At 42.9% G+C, this 17936-nt stretch overlaps 1 protein-coding gene across 1 annotated transcript in view; it reads left to right on the top strand.

Annotated features, from left to right (window-relative positions):
- The first annotated feature begins 5062 nt into the window (after nt 1–5062).
- The window catches only part of LOC145342459 (amine oxidase [flavin-containing]-like), an 82333-nt gene continuing 69459 nt past the window's right edge, over nt 5063–17936 (top strand). Inside the window, exons 1-2 of the mRNA XM_080188023.1 lie at nt 5063–5111; nt 17463–17557. Of these exons, the coding sequence (XP_080044149.1) occupies nt 5063–5111; nt 17463–17557 (144 nt within the window). The remainder of the gene's footprint in view (nt 5112–17462; nt 17558–17936) is intronic.

Below are 17936 nucleotides of genomic sequence, written 5' to 3'. Positions count from 1 at the left end.
TTTGGACAAAAAGTGTAGGATGCCATTTTACCTGCCAGTGCCATGGCACCAAAAAAATCCATAGACAGGAACAGTGTCCTGCAAATACTGAGGAATGCTTTCTCTGCAAAAGATTTGGTGCTTTGGGGAAGTCGTGCTGAAGTAAAAACTTTACAGGTCAACAAGACATGCAATGTCTGCCTTTTCTATGTTGGAAGATAGTAACTTTACTGCTACACCAGGTCTGCTGGATTTCAAGGGAAACTAAGTATTGATCAAGTGGTTTTCTCACAACTGCCCAATCTACCAAAACAATTTTTTATAGTCTTCCTAGATTATCTGAGTTTGAGAATGAGTGACCACAAGGACTCATCACTCCAGAAATAAGGAAAGACAGAAAAGACCATTCAAGAGAACCACCTTAACACACAAGGAGAGGGAGCATGTGAAATGCATGGAGGGATAAACCTATAAAATCCATCCAAGGCAGAGAGACAAGTGATTGAGAAAGCATAAAAGCAAAGAGAGGAAGAAAAGGATTGAGTCTAGATCAAAATAAAGCAGAAAAGGAGTATCAATCCAGAGATGAAAATCAACAGAGATCTTATTTAGTACATATTTCAGCAGGTACTAAATAAAGAAACAGGAGGAATCTTGTCTTTATTCCTCAAAAGCAATCATTAGTTGTACATGAGGAAGAACCAGATGTTGAATCAGAAATTGACAAAGAATGAGATACTGCAACCCTCAATGAAGCCTTACCAAGTTAAGAAAAAGTTCAGAGAGACTACAGATTTTATGGGGGCAATTTTCCCAAAAAGTAACTAAGTACATAATGTGCAGGAAAAGTTGAATGAATTTCCGGCACTCTGTGGTCAACAGAGTTCGTTAGGAGCTTCACACCAGTAAGGGAGGGCAGGATGGGTTCTAATTCCACCCAAGAGGCCAGCACAACGCACTGAGCGGGCTACTGCTCACGTGCCAATCTGTCAATAAGAGATTGGTGCATGTGGACTGCCTCCTCCCCAGTTGCCAGCATCCCGGTATTTTCCCTAACCCTCCCACCAACTGCCAGCTCACAACAGCCCCCTCCCTGATTGCTGGCCTCCCTGGGCGACCCCCAGCCCCCAACAATGGTCAAACCCGATCGGCTCCTCCTCCCTCCTCGCCAATCCCTAATGTAGAGTGTGCAGCGGACCATCCACCACCACCACTGATTGCTCCCCACAGTCAGTCCCACCCCCTTGCCACTGCCCAGTGCCCGGTCAAGGTCCCAGGGTGCCAGGCTGCCACTGCCCAATACCTGGTCGATAGTCCCAGGGTGACAAGCTGGCACTGCCCAAGGGGCACCTCCTGCCTCCCCCACCCCCATAATTCCCTACCCTCCGGGTGGTCTTAATGGCCCCCGTCCTCACCAGTGAGGCCATCATAGCTGGTACCCATTGATGAGGAGGAATCTCTCTTGCAATGGGGGGGAAACATTGGCAAGTCTGGACGATACCATCCCGGGATCACTAATGATATTGAAAGTTTAATTTCAACATGGATATCAGCCTCACACTGATTTCCAGCATGAGTCTGATTACATTTTTAAAAAATAGCCTGGGAATGCCACAAAAGACCCCTTACTGACATTTCTCGGTCTTATCTGAGCAGTGCAGTGGGCTGGGAAAATCACGCAATACAAGTCTGACAAGATAATGTTCAGGGAGAGTTATGAAGCCTCCTGACCAACTGAATCTACAAAGTCAGAGATTTAGGATGTGAGATGGGCTAGTAAAAGTATAATTGGACAAAGACTTGAGGGAGACAGGTTAATATGTGAAACTGTATAAACAGCACTGTCTATAATGATGATGATGTAGGAGACACATGACCAAGTGGGAGAATGTTTTAACTTTCACAGTAGCATCTAGTTATGTATATCTATATAGTTCTGTTATATATAAACAAAAGCTATTGTTTAGAAATATCCATGTCTCAACAATCACTTTGCAGCCAATCCTACCAAGATACAACATGTGGAATTGTTTATCCAACCACATCATGTTGCAAGCATACATTGAATTTATTCATTTTTTATAACTGGTAAGGGGAAGAACAAACATATTTACATAAATTACCAGTTCCTAAAGAACTCCACAACTAGTTAATTTATTCTGAAGTCTGATCAATTGCAGCAGAATATGGCTTTTAATTTGCGCAAAGCAAGGTCACACAAAAGGTAGATTGTGACCTGGTATTACCTTTGAGCATGTTGAGGGAGCAATTGTATGTCAGGATGCTGGATAACTTTGCTCTTCTTTTAATAGCACCATAGACTCATAACCATGTGCTCAAGTAGCGGGGCATTGACTTATGAATACATTTGAGAACCAGAATTTATATGATGCCTTTCACAACCTCAGGATTCCCCAAAGAGTTTTACAGCCAAAGAAGTACATTTGAAGCATTATTGCAGTTATTGTTTGGATACATGTAGTAAGAAATTATTACACAGCAAGATACCACAAACAGCAATGAGATAAACGGTCAGGTAATCTAAATATTATTGATTCAGAGACAAATGTTGGTCAGGCCACTGGGAGAACTCCCTTGCTCTTTTCAAACAGTACCATGAGGTCTTCAACGTCAAGTTGAGAGTAGATTACGTCACCATTTAATCTCCCATCTAAAATAAAACACCAATACCATTCCCTTGTTGCTTCACTGAAAGGTCTGCCTCGATTTCAGCCTGATTTTACATTCTGATTTTGTAGTGAATTTATCAGCACTCGTCATCATTTGCTTCTCTTAAGAATGTCTTATTGAAGTCCCTCCAAAATGCAGTTAATTTGATACCATTGAACTAATTTGAAATTCCACTCTAAGAGCCATTAAGAAACCTTTGATAAAGTAAATCTAATTTGATTTACTAAGTTGATAATTACATTACCTGAAAGAGCATTTTTTTTTATTTTTAGAACTTCGGTTTTCTCCATTATGGAAGAAATTCCATTCTTAAAATTTCTGATATTTTAGCTTCTCTTTTAATCCCATCTGTGTCCCTTTTTTTGACATCTTGCCATCTAAAAATTGAACGTGAATAGATTCAGTGATTTTTACTTAACAGTTTGCTGTCAGTGAGAATATTTGGCTACTAACCCTGCTTGATGATTTCATTGCAGTGGGATGCCTGGAGATCCCCTTGATTTGGTACATGATTCAATCTGACACTGGTCATGGGGAGCTCTGTGCCACAGAGATTGCCAAATCTAGGTGGGTAGCTTTCCTCAGGTCAGCAGTGAGAGCCATCATAACAGTGTTGACTGAAAAATCCAACTCAGTATGATCCTGGAGTATCCCGCTGGGTCTGATTTTAAATCACTCACAATCAGAAAATCCACAAAATTCCTAGATTAAATTCTGAAGGAGACCCTTCAGCCCATTAAGTCTGTACTGACCACAATCCCGCTCAGGCTGTATTCCTGCAATGCTACATACTTAGCCTGCTAATCCCCGTGACACTAGAATCAACTTAGCTTACCTTTGGACTGTGGGAGGAAACCGGAGCAGCTGAAGGAAATTCTCCCCAGACATGGGGAGAATAAGAACATAAGAACATAAGAAATAGGAGCAGGAGTAGGCCATCTAGCCCTTCGAGCCTGCCCCTCCATTCAATAAGATCGTGGCTGATCTGAAGTGGATCAGTTCCACTTTGTGCAATGTGCAAACTCCACACAGAAAGTGATCCAAGGATGGAATTGAACCTGGGTCCCTGGCACTGTGAGGCAGCAATGTTAACTACTGTGCCATGTGCTGCCCAAAATCTATTCACAAACTCAGATCGGAACTTTTCCACCTTGCCCACCACAGAATCAGCGTGGGCAAGAGTCCGGCAACAGAAATCTCTGTTGATCTTGGGTAGGAATTTCCGGTCTTGTCTGCGTGAGACTGTAAAATCCCATCCACAGAGTTAAAATTGGGTCCTGATTGTCCTGTAATTTATCCCAACAGATCATTTGCTACATGCAAATTGGCTGCTATGTTTACCTACAGCACAACAATGGCTTCACTTAAAAAGTAATCAGTTGATTGTAAAGTACTTTGGAATGACAGATGGCATACTAAAGTTTTGGAATTTAGTTCACTCATAATTTTCCATTTTTTTCACTTCCCTCTTTCAATGTGCTCCCCCCTAGAGTATCTTTGATTCCCAGTTGGACATGGTAATAAATATGCAGGACAAGTAATTTTGAAAATTTCAGTGTCAATGAATGTTTTTTACTGTACCATCCTTTGATCATCTTTGAGATTCAACTTACATATTATTGGCTGACTCAAATAATAATATGAATTGGTAATACTGCACTGTAACATCTCGATGCTCATTGGGTCTATCAACTGGTTCCCTGTGAAAAGAAAAAATACTTTACAATAGCTGATTCCATGTTTCCAGAAAAATAAAACCAACCTGAGAAGATAAAATGACACAGTTATTATAAATGGTCGACGTAGTGTTATTGGAATACAGCTAGCATATACTCGCAACCATGGAACTTTTGAGACATATGTTGATTCTTGCCAATAAAACATAAATATGTCTGGTTTCTATCCCTACAATAGATGAATTAACTTAGATAGTAATAATAAATCATTAAGCTGCTCAACACTGTGATCCGAAATGCAGGCCACTAAAGAACCTCAGAATATGGTTTAATTAACAGCTCTGAATAAGGTAATTCAATATTTCTGTTTTATCCTTTCTCTGTTTTCAAATGTGATGCTCTTATTTGTATCTGTCCACATCAGATTTCCATTTTTGATTCTTCGCTCGAAGAATTGAATGCATAACCTAGAACCATCTTGTTAGTGGTCCCTCCTCCTGAGCAGGAGACATCACACTGTGATAAAAGAGGTACATCCGTGTCAGGCAGTCTCAAGCATGAACAGGTGCAGCTCAGACCATACAAACAAACACTGGTTGATTTAGTTGCAGCCTAGAGCCAAACGCCACCAAGTTGTACAAAGAGAACAGAAATCAGCAAGCAGCCACATCGAAGGTCATCTACGCAAAAGGCAGGTGTAAGCTGATAAGGTGAAAATGTCCAGTGGAAAACAAGACGTGATAATCATTGGCGGGGGTTTGTCGGGTGAGTTTCTTTGTGTTCAGCTTTTTCAGTTTCACACTTTTTCCCCTAAGTTGTCAGCATGATGGGTTCAGGACTGGAGTCTTTCAAGTGTAAAACAGCTTATACTTTATGAATAAATGGGTATTATGTTTAAAGGACAATAATTCAGGAAGCAGTAATCTGGATTGCCATCATTTCATAATTATAGAGTAATGGGGAAATTGGTGTTAAATCCTTTTACAAACATGTTAGAATTTATTCATAATTTCTAAAAAAAATGCCAATTTATCCAAAGAATATTAAAGTGAAAATGAATGTTTTCAATGAACATTAATTTAGTTCTTACCTAAAATTCAGACTTCATGTATGCATGGGCTGCAGGCATGATTGTAATTGCCTATCTCTTACATAGAAGGCTTTTATATGCAATCCTCTTGCAGAGCTGTGAATGATCAATATGGTATCAGAGCATGCAATATTAAGAGTGCTTTTTATAGTAGGCATTCTATACAGGTGTCTATATGGTTGCGGTTCCAATTACAATGTGTATTTTCACTGAGCCAAAACAATCAGTTTCCACTGTTCAAACAGACAATTTTTAAAAATTAAATCAACAGATGACTGGAAATAAGAAAAGGTATGTCAAACAAACCTTGCTGGAGTGTGGTATCTTGCAGCATGCCCCGTTAGTTAGATCTTTTCCTGCAGCCTTTAGCCTGAAGAGATTTCTCCCCATAATTTGCTGGCAACATGGGCTGATAAATGGCATAGCCAGGTTGATGGGGAAATCTGGAATCTTCGGGAATGACAAGATCGACAGGATTGATTAGTTCTTCACTATTGAGGACTAAAAAAGAAACAAAAACAAAAGAGAAACGTTGTGATTTAAATTCAAATCATGCACTGAAAGCCAAATAATGAGAGGGAAAGAAGGATTGAACTGAGCGAGAGAAAAAAAAGCACCAAAGAGAAAAAGAAAAATTAAAATGACATTTCGATGAAGACTTTACTACTGAGATTTAAATCAATCCTCTTCTGCGCCAGTTTGATTTTTATTGTATTAAGCGAAGATTGTGCTGTTGAAAGGATACTTACACTGTGAACTATCAGCCTTAACATTCTGTGGTGAGTTTAAAGGGAAATTAATGTGCAGATGCATTCATTTCTGAAAATAAATATTGGGGAAGTTAAGAGAGAGGAGTTGTTTTCTCAAGGCAAACAGCAGAGCAGTGTAAATCAACAAGCACAATATGAAGATTTGCAACTCACACCGTATTTGTTCACTCCCTGAACATGCTTGCATGTTAATAACGGCATAGGTCACTAATACGCTGTTATTTTTTCAGGAACATTTGGCCCAATATATTTTAATAATGGGCTAAACTTTTAATGCATTTTGTTGTTGTTAAGAATAGAGACATTTCATTTTGTGAATCTTTGTGCAAGATGCTTTGAGCAATCTGGGTGTTGGCCTGAATCTTCCAAGGTGGCTGGAGATGAGCATGTATACCATTTTGGAGACTTGGACACTCCACTCACATGACACACTGGACTTCAACATGAATGCTCCAAATAAGGATGGCATGGTGGCACAGTGGTTAGTACTGCTGCCTCACATGACAGGGGCCTGGGTTCAAATCACGGCTTGGGTCACTGTCTGTGCGAACTTTGCACGTTCTCCTTGTGTCTGCGTGGGTTTCCTCCGGGTGCTCCGGTTTCCTCCCACATTCTGAAATATGTGTTGGTTAGGTGCATTGACCCAAACAGGTGCCGGAATGTGGCAACAAGCAGATTTTCACAGTAATTTCATTGCAGTGTTAATGTATGCCTTACTTGTGACTAATAAATGGACTTTTAACCTTAAACTTAGGATGTAAAGACTATGGGGAGAAGATTTACCACCAGGATGGGGTGCAGTTGGTTTCCTTAGACCAGTGGAGTGGCCTGGTAGCACAGAACTTAGCAATGAAGCCTCACAGCACCAGGGTCTTGGGTTCGATTCCCGGCTTGGGCCACTGTCTATGTTGAGTTTGCACATTCTCCTTGTGTCGGTGTGGGTTTCCTCCAAGTGGCCTGGTTTCCTCCCACAGTCTGATTGTGCACTGAATCAAACAGGTGCTGGAGTGTGGCGACTAGGGGAATTTCATTGTAATTCCATTGCAGTGTTAATGTAAGCCTTGGTTGTCACTAATAACTAAACATTTACTTCACTTTATGTTAATTAGAGATTTACAGAGTTCAAAGTCATTATGGTAGCTGGAAGAACTGTTACAGAGAGAATGTGCCAAATGGTCACCTGCTTTGCTGAATGATTTTATGAAATGAAAAATTTTAGAGTTTTCCACAAAAATAGGGAGGAAAACAGGTTTTGCCAATTTTGTGGCAGAAACATCTGGAAATATATTGGTGGTAATGAGTTAAAACTTGATAATTTGCAGTTACATGGTCCCTTTTAAGATCTTAGAACATTCTAAAGAATTTCACAGCCAATTAATTATTTTTTGAACTGTTATAGTTTTGTCATGACAGCAGGGGGCCTAATTGATGGACCAAAAAAGATAGGGAAAGTCAGCAGGGAATCTGCAAGTTGCAAGATCCCATAAACAGCAAGGAGAAATGATCAGGAAATCTCTGATGTTGGTTGAAAGCTAAATGATGATCCTGATACTTTTCTTGCTTTTCAATGAATAGAGTACTGAGACCTGTAACACTCCTACTGAGATAGCTGAAAAGGCTTCTCGTTACCAGTGTAGTTGAAAGACTGCATCTCTGACACTGCAGCACCCTATCAGCATTGCATGGAAGTGTCAGGCCAGAGTATAGGCTCAATTCCCTAAAATGGGGCTTAAATCCACAGCTTTCTGCCTTAGATGATCCCCCCCCCCATTCACACTTTTATGTTTGCCCACTCCCAGGGCCAATATAAAAGAATAATTCTGACTTTGTGGCCAGCAACAAAGATTCATTGCTTATCTCTGGTCTTGAAGAAAGCTGCTCCCAAAACCAAGGAATCTCTATGACATGGATACCCCTTTCCCAACATAACTTTGATTCTGACGACAAGTCAAAGGGATCTTTGGGCATTCAACAACAGTGAAGCAAAGTAAGTGGCCAATCACATTGAAGTATTCCTACAGACAAAATGCTAGGGACTAAAATTCACTGATTATGCTTCACTTTTAACGATATTTTGCAGAAGATAAAACAAATGATTTGGGAGAAAAAGCTGGAAGGTGGACTCTTATATAGAAATCTCTGTAAAAAATATTTTGAAAAAAATATGAAATTTATCATAGTGAAGAAATGTGACATTCCACAAATATAAAATTAGGTTTTTAGGGTCAGAGAGATTTTTCAGCAGTAACTATGGTCTTAGTTGATTTCTTTAAAACCCAGTTAGACCTCGTTTAACAATGTATAGGGTGGGATTCTCCCCAAAAAATTCTAAGTGTCAAATTCGCATAAAAGTTCCTGCTGGAGAGGCCAGCAGCATAGTGCTGGGTGGGCCACTATGCATGTGTGTTCTATCAGAGCAGAGATCAGTGCATGTGCAGTAGTCCCACACTGCTGGCCTCCTGATCACTGGCTATACGACACCTCCACCATCTGATCACTGCATCCCTTCCCCCCCAGCCCACCTCAGTCTCCCCCCCCGCCCCCCAGCAGAGCCTATTTCCCAATTCCCCATTCCCCATGCCCATCCCAATGGCCAGCCCCGATCACTGGCCTCCCTCCCTCTGTCACAGCTGAGTGCAGAGTTTCAGTGGGACCCCACCCCATTTCTACTGATCACTCCTCCCTTATAGGCCTCAGGCCCGACCCCTTGAAACTGCCTGATGCCCAGTGGGCAGTGCCAAGGTGCCCTCTGGGAATTGCTACTTTGCCTCTTGGGCACTCCCAGGGGGCCAGGCTTGCACTGCCCAGGGGACACCTCCCTTACCCCCGACCTCCTGGTGGGCTTCCTTGGCTTCATTCCAGCGGGGTTGGGCCTCCAGCTCCCCGCTAGTTAGGAGCTGTTGCAAATCCCACTGGAGTGAAACACCCCTGGCTGCAGTGGAGGAGGGGAGGCTGGGCCCGGATTCAGTCTCATCGTAAGTCATGCCCTGCAGTGGGGGACAGGCTCAGTAATAGAAGTAGTAAGATTTAGGTGCCACTTAACACTGACAAACCCCTGACCCCATCTCATCTATCTCTCCTCCAACAGTAAGTATGAGGAGCTCAAGAAATTCTCAGTCACTTGAGACTGAGACCATTGTCTGTTGCCTCTGCAACACTCTCCCTTCCACTAACCCACCAGGCAAATTTCCTGTAAAATCTACCATTCCTTAGCTATGAGCTCGCATCTTTCTCTAGTTTCTCTCCCATCTCTCTTTATGTCCTCTCGAAACTCACCTTGTCCATTGCCCATTCCTTTGATTCTGTTCCCACTACTGGTATCCCCAGCCTCTCCTCCTGGCCCAGGATAGCTGATGAGGTTCCCTTTCATCAGGATAGGTCCCTCCTTTAAATCTACGCCATCACCACTCTCCTCAAAAAACACCCCTTGACTCCTCTGACCTTGCAAACCACTATCCCATCTCCAATCCAACCTCTCTTTCACTTCCCAAATCCTTGAATGTGTCAATCCCCTAACTGTGCTCAACTTTCCTGGGACTTCACGTTTGCATTCCTCCAACAACCTCCACCGTGACACATAACCAAAACAGCATCACAAATCACATTCTATTTAACTGTGACAGTGATGAAGCTTCCTATCTCATCCTTCAGGACCTGTCTGCAGCTTTTGACACTAAAGAAGCACTGGGGAATCCCTCTCAGAACTCCCTCTGCAAACTTCCTCTGGGCAAATTCCCTGCACTGTGAACAATCGCAAACTTCAGGTTACATCAGCAGTTAATCAGAAAAATTTACAAGAATTAAAATCTCTTCTAACTGCTGAGAAGCTATTGTAAGTAGACCACAAAGCCATCCCCACCCATCACTCCAAACTGGACTCCCCCCCACATTCCCAATTAACCACACCCCTGGAACCCCATGGAATTCCACTCGCCTGCACAGAACCAGCCACCACCCAGCCTCCAACCCAACCCAAATCAGCCTCTATACCCGACAGGGGGCCCCTTCCATAGGCCCAACTCACCCTGATATTTACCCCTCCCCCAACCTGCAGACCTGACACCTGCCCCACTCGACCTGATCCAATCTGAGCCTCCCTCTGACCCTACCCCTGCATGCCCGAGCCAACCCAACCCAATATGACACGCTAACTCTAGTGCAAACCCAATACAGATTGATTCGACTCAACCTCCCTTCACAGCCCCAACTGTTCTGACCCGAGTCAACTACCCTCCCGACCTGACCTGACTGCTCCTCCATAGGCAGAACGGACACCACCCCCCCCACCTGACCCAACCCCCCCCCACCACACCTCCACTGTGATCCAAATCCACACCCTGCACCCCGCCATGGTCCTTCTCTCTTCACACACTCCCACTCCCACCCTCGAGTGCTGTAAAAAGGAACATGTTGACGGCTGTGGCTTCAGTTGTCTGGGACCTAACCCTGCTTCCCACATTTAGGACATTCCTTAAAAGCTACTTCTCTGACCAAACTTTTGGTCTACCACATCTACCAGAAGGATGTGGTGGCTTTGGAGAGAGTGCAGAAAAGATTTACCAGGATGTCGCCTGATATGGAGAGCATTAGCTATGAGGAGAGATTGGAGAAACTTGGTTTGTTCTCACTGGAACGATGGAGGTTGAGGGGCAACCTGATAGAAGTCTACAAGATTATGAGGGGTATTAGGCAGAGTGGATAGTCAGAAGCTTTTTCCAAGGGTGGAAGACTCAATTACTCAGGGATATAAGTTTAAGGTATGAGGGGCAAGGTTTAAAGGAGATGTACGAGGTAAATCTTTTACACAGAGGGTGGTGGGTGCCTGGATCTCGCTGCCAGGGGAGGCAGTGGAAGCAAATACGATAGTGTCTTTTAAGGGGCATCTTGACAAATACATGAATAGGATGGGAATGGAGGGATATGGTCCCTGGAAGGTTTTAGTTCAGTCGGGTAGCATAGTCGGTGCCAGCTTGGAGGGCCGAAGGCCCTGTTCCTGTGCTGTAATTTTCTTTGTTATTCTTTGTTCTTACCTGCTTATGTGGCTATCAGATTTTGTTTTTGAAAGCATCTTTGAAGTGTCTTGGGGCATTTTGTTACATTAAAAAGGTGTTATATGAATGTAAACTGTCGTTATATTGGAATTTCACGAATTGTTTTTAGGAGCCACAAACCTTGGCTTCAGAGCAGAGCCAATTGTGCAGAGAAATGATGCCAAGAGAGCACAGAGTGAATGGAACGGCATAGATACTCCAGAGAGACTGATATTGTCCAGGGAATCAGCCAAGGGAACGTTACTGCTTTATTCATTTGTGGGACATGGGCACCGCTGTCTGGCCATCCGTAGTCGCCATTGAACGACTGGCTTGTTAGGTCATTTCAGAGGGCAGGTGAGAGTCAACCACATCTCTGTGGCTCTGGAGTCACATGTAGACCAGACATTGTGGCCTTACCAATGTCTTGTATAATTTTAGCAAGACATCCCAACTCTTGTATTCAATACTCTGACCGATGAAACCAAGCATGCCGAATGCCTTCTTCACCACTCTGTCCACCTGTGACTCCACTTTCAAGGAGCTGTGAACATGTACCCCTAAATCTCTTCTGTAAGTCTCCCCAGCCGAGTAAGTCCTACCCTGGTTCAATCTACCAAAATGCCTCACCTCACATTTGTCTAAAGTAAACTCCATCTGCCATTCATCAGTCCATTGGCCCAATTGATCAACATCCCATTGCAATTGGAGATAACTTTCTTCACTGTCCACTATGCCACCAATCTTGGCCTCATCATCAAACTTACTAACCATGCCTCCTATATTCTTATCCAAATCATTAATATAAATGACAAATAACAGTGGACCCAGCACGGATCCCTGAGGCACACCACTGGTCACAGGCCTCCAGTTTGAAAAACAAACTGGAGGGGGACCAACCCCCCCCCTCAAAACCAGCGTGTGTCCAATTAGTGCGAGGAAGGGAGAAGTTAAACAGCTGGATTGACCAGTGGGAGAGGGGAAAATGTCAAGGACTGTGGTTTTCTGTCCAAGCGATGTAAAGGATGTTAAATCTGTTCTAATAGCTCAGGGACAAGTGCCTCCCCACCCACCATACACTGAAAAGGTGAAGTGAAATCAGAAAATTCTGGAAATTCTCAGTGATTCAACTCTTCACATCATTTAATGAACTTGACAATCAGTGTAACAGCTATTTCAGCACACTCATAAACTGCTCTCTGAATTTAGTCTGGATAATGGCATAAATATCAGTGTTTGTGCAGCAACTCACAGTATTGCTACAGTGCCGAACTGTATAAAGTAACATGTTCGGAGATCTGAGTAGTTCCTCAATCAAAGAATGGGACCAGTAATGTTGCTGCCAACTGATAGGTGGCACAGTGGCACAGTGGCACAGTGGTTAGCAGTGCTGCCTCACAGCACCAGGGACCCGGGTTTGACTCCCAGCTTGGGTCACTGTGTGGAGTCTGGACGTTCGCCCCAGCGTATGGGTGAGTTTCCTCCGGGTGCTCTGGTTTCTTCCCAAAGTCCGAAAGATGTGCTGGTTAGGTGCATTGGCTAAATTCTCCATCAGTGTAAGCAAACAGGTGCCAGAATGTGGCAAAGAACAAAGAACAAAAACAGCCCGGGAAACAGGCCCTTCGGCCCAACGAGCCCGCACCGCCATCTCAACACCACCAGTCCCCCTCTCCACCCACGACCCTTGTCTAATGTTTTATGGCCATCCAGATTGAGGGAAACTGATTTAGGGACAATTTATTCCTGCCAATCAGCCTAACAGCACATCTTTGGGGTGTGGGAGGAAACCGGAGCACCCGGAGAAAACCCACGCAAGCACGGGGAGAATGCGCAAACTCCCACAGACACCGGCCCAAATCCATGTGTCTGCACAGCAGATGGGGGGATTTTCATAGTACCTTCATTGCACTGTTAATGTAAGCCTGTTTGTCACACCAATAAATAAATTTACTTCTGCTTCTGATTCCTATGTCCTTTATCAAAGCGGGATAAAGGGATATGGGGAAAAGGCAGGGAATTGGAGTTAGGTGAGATGGAGTGGGGAATGGGATGGATGGATAGGGAATGGGGATTGTGACTGGAACTGAACACAATAGCTTCATTCTTCCCCAAGCGTAAATGATAAAAAGAGTAATGCAGATAAAATATAGTTTGTAGGATTATGTCTGATTTCTGTCCAAGAAGGCCTGGGGCAACTCACAGAGATCAGAAGTGAAGATGGAAGCCTCTAGCAACCCAGGAATATCACATGCAGCAGTGGGTGGATGGAGCATAGACAATGTGGATCTTCCAGAAGGTGGATCTTTGGACTTGAATGGTGGGCCAGTCGACATCTGGCCAGCTGTTAAATATAGCACATGGATATGATGTTGGCACGTGAGCCATCCAGTCTGCCCTACTGTGCTAAACTTTGGGAAACTCCTGATTGCATAACTAATTATGTCGGCGTTATACAATACAGTGCAAATTCCCAGCAGCCTCTGCAGCGGGCAACTCTCCCCATTCCAACCCCCTCCACAGGATTTAGTCTAGGAATGGAAAATTCCACCCCATGTTTTTCTTCTCAATCAGGAGAAATTTTTCAACCATTCCACAGACCTGTGAGAAAATTTCAGAGGAGAATTTACAGGCATTGTCCCGGAGAAGCAGTTCAAAGATGAAGACATTTCCTGGCCAAGAGATTGGCCTCTGACAATCCTATTGTTGAGCTAGTCACAAAAAATGCACGGAGACACAAAGTGAGTTGCCTGCCAGTTTTCCTTCATTAATTTGACTGAGAACTTGGGGCCTTTGCCTAGATAAAAGGACACATATGTCAGACTCCTATTTATTGACTTCAGTTCAGCCTTTAACACCATTATTCCCATGATACTCATTTCCAAATTCCGTGGCCTGGTCCTCGGCAACTCCCTCTACGGCTGGATCCTGAACTTCCTAATTCACAGACTACAATCAGTGAGGATAGGCAACAACACCTTCTTCACGGTCATCCTCAACACCGATGCCCCACAAGGCTGTGTTCTCAGCCCCCTACTAAACTCCTTATACACCTATGACTGTGTGATCAAATTCCCCTCCAATTTGATTTTCAAGTTTGCTGACGACACCACCTTAGTGGGTTGGATCCCAAACAATGACGAGATAGAGCACAGGAATGAGATAGAGAATCTGGTGAGTTGGTAAGGCAACAATAATCTCTCTCTCAATGTCAACAAAACAAAGGAGATTGTCATCAACTCCAGGAATCGTAAAGAAAACATGCCTCTGTCTACATCAAGGGGGATGAAGTAGAAAGGGTCGAGAGCTTCAAGATTTTAGGTGTCCAGATCACCAACAACCTGTCCTGCTCCCCCCATGCCAACATTACAGTTAAGAAAGCCCACCAACACCTCTACTTTCTCAGAAGACTAAGGAAATTTGGCATGTCCGCTACGACTCCCACCAACTTTTACAGATGCGCCACAAAAAGCATTCTTTCTGATTGTATCACAGCTTGGTATGACTCCTGCTCTGCCCAAGACTGCAAGGAGCTCTAAAAGGTCATGAAGAAACCCAATCCATCATGCCAACCAGCCTCCTATCCAAAGCAGCCAGCAAAATTAAGGACCCCACGCACCCAGGACATTCTCTCTTCCACCTTTCTCCGTTAGGAAAAAGATATAAAAGTCTGAGGTCACGTACCAACTGACTCAAGAACAGCTTTTTCTCTGCTGCCATCAGACTTTTGAATGGGCTTACCTTGCGTTAAGTTGATCTTTCGCTACACCCTAGCTATCTCTATAACACTCCATTCTGCAATCTCTCATTTACTTCTCTATGATGGTATGCTTTGTCTGTAGAGCATGCAAGAAATAATACTTATCACTGTATGTTAATACATGTGACAATAATAAATCAAATCAAAATCAAATCAATGCAGAATTTGTTTGTGAGAAAGTATATCTTACTACTCTGTCAGTATAACATAGTTCATGGACATGTATGTCATACAGGAGATTGGGAAGGCCTGAAATTAATCTTTTTGCTTGGGGGCACATCAGGCATGTGATAGGCACATCTTGTGATGTGCCTACCCAATTGAATCAGAATTAATACATCATTGTGGCCAGGCCTCACTTAGTTTACCCCAGATAACCGATAGCCTGGCATGTGTTTCCTCAGTAGCTCACTGATCTGGGGGTGGGTATTCCAGCAGGAGTAGGGAGTTTTAAAACTTCTACAAATACAAAAACTTTAAAAGAAGGTTTGGAAATATTTGGAGTAAAAGAAAGCACAAGCTTTGACGGCCAGCAAAGATTTTGTAGCCCATACAACAGCAAGTACATTAACTGTGAAAGCCTCAAAATCCACAAGTGACTGGCATAAGAGTGCACCTAGCTTTCCCTGCCACTTTTTCATCTGCCCGTCTCTCTTTCTCTTGGAAAATGGTGCTTAAAAGTCACCTTTTTAACTGAGTGTTTTGTCTCCCATATCCCATTCTTTGACTTGGTGTTAATTTTTGTTTGATTATGTTCCTATCAAGTGCCTTGGGACTTTTTACTATTTTAGCGGTACTATAGACAAAGAGTCCTCTGAACTCCAAAGGTCAGCTCTTTCCTCTCCTTACAGATGCTACCAGCCCTGCTGAAATTTTCCAGCATTTTCCCTTTTGGTTATATGAATACAAGTAGAACATAGAACATTACAGCGCAGAACAGGCCCTTCGGCCCACGATGTTGCGCCGACCAGTTAAAAAGCAATGACCCTCCAACCTAAACCAATCCCTTTCCATCCATAAACCCATCCACGGATCTCTTAAACGCCCCCAAACTAGGCGCATTTACAACTGCAGCAGGCAGGGCATTCCTACAACTGCAGCAGGCAAGCTGCTATTGACTATTGTCATGCATTATATGTCTGTGTCTAGATCAGCCATGATCTTATTGAATGGCAGGGCAGGCTCGAAGGGCTAGATGATCTACTCCTTCTCCTATTTCTTATGTTCTTATGTAGAGTTCATACGTCTGTAGCGTCATCAGCAATGAGGAAAGAAGGCATTACAAAATCATGCTCATGGCATGATTGCCCTGTGGTAGGTATGGTGACTTCAGTAAGAATGTTTCCTTGCAGTGAACATGACAATATGGACATGTAAACAAGCATATTTTGGTATTAGATGGCTCAAAGCCCTTTAGCACTTCATTAAAAAAAAGGCCACTGAAATTTCTTACAAATGTAGAAGTTACGTATAAATCTATTCAATATTATACATTTTTGTTAACTTGCATTTTACCAAAAGACAACACTAGCCTTTGACAAGGTTACATTATGATAGTTTTAATTATAATTGAGCCACTGAAACAGGATATTGCATCCTTAAAATGTATCAAATGAAACAAGTTGTATGATGTGTAGACTTGACCAGCAATAACAGCTGGTGTTCAGAAATCATTTCTGTTTAGTTGTTTACCACCCTCTCTCTGAGGCGTGTAATTTCCTGGCCTGCTGCTGCACTTTGACGTGTATTGATTTACACCTCAATAGCTTGAAGAAATCATCTCAGAAACCTTTATTGTACTGTCAGTGCATCGGAAATGAGTGGGAGGCAAGTGCTGTGCTGAATGCAGATGGATGGCTTTGAACTGATTTATATCAGTGAAAAATCATTAAACTCTAAGCTTTACTGGTAGTGGAAGTGAAAGGATCTTGCAATGCCGACAGATTTATTTTGTAATCTTTGGAGCTGGGTTTGCTGCTGCTTTGAAAGAAAAACATTTTTAACATGCAGCTTTTAAAAAGGAGTGAGAGTTAGCAAGACCAATGTGTGAAGTCATGGAGCGATGGGATGTGCACCCTAATTTTTTTCATTTCAACAATATGTCTAAGTTGTTCTATTTTAATAAAAATGTGATGACATTCGCTGATCAAGCCAATCAGTTATCTTTGACTCCATACCCTTCCAGGATGACGTCCATTAACCAGAATGTCCTTGTCGATTTTCACAAAAAACTGGCTTATTACGAAGGATCACAAATGCCCTGTGGCCTGAACCTAAGTTTTCCCATTTTAAGTTGATTAACAGCATTTCATTTTGTTGTAACATCGCAAGCTGATGAATCTAAAGAATTAATATGGGGTGACTTTTTTGCCAAGTTATTTTAATGCAACTTCATTTTCTAGTCGAGGCCTATCCTCAGCAGAAAGATCCTCCTGATTCCTTTCTTATCCTGTTGTCTTCATTCTCTAGGTCTGTCCGCTGCCAAACTCTTAACAGAGAGGGGCTTGAAAGTGGTTGTTTTGGAGGCCAGAGATCGTGTTGGTGGAAGAACATACACTGTTCAAGTAAGTCATGAAAATGACTCCGACATGTACATTTCAGGAGTTGCAGAGGTTCCAGAAATTAATTTAGGAGTTATGTTCAGGATCTGGGCTATGTTCTGTGGAAGGGCAGATTATACTCTGGCTAATGTGAAGGATGTTTGGTTGGGACTGATGCAAGTTCCAATGTTTTTATACAAGGCTGAGGTTGGAACTCAAAGGAAATGAGTATTCAAACAGCCAGGAGTGCAATTATTTACGTGTTTGAATAATAACACAACCTATCTGCCCAGATTGTCAACCAGGCAGGCAGAAATTGAGCTTTTCCTTTATTTCCCAATATTTGAAAGTTAAACATTGTATTTGTCCCCTCAGTGACTCGATGTAACTGATAATGTGATCA

Source organism: Carcharhinus amblyrhynchos, chromosome 4 (genome assembly GCF_965287045.1).
Source record: "Carcharhinus amblyrhynchos chromosome 4, sCarAmb.v2.hapA, whole genome shotgun sequence".
NCBI classification, from domain to species: domain Eukaryota; kingdom Metazoa; phylum Chordata; class Chondrichthyes; order Carcharhiniformes; family Carcharhinidae; genus Carcharhinus; species Carcharhinus amblyrhynchos.
Note: the sequence above shows the minus strand (reverse complement) of the source record. Positions and strands in the feature narration are given on the sequence as shown.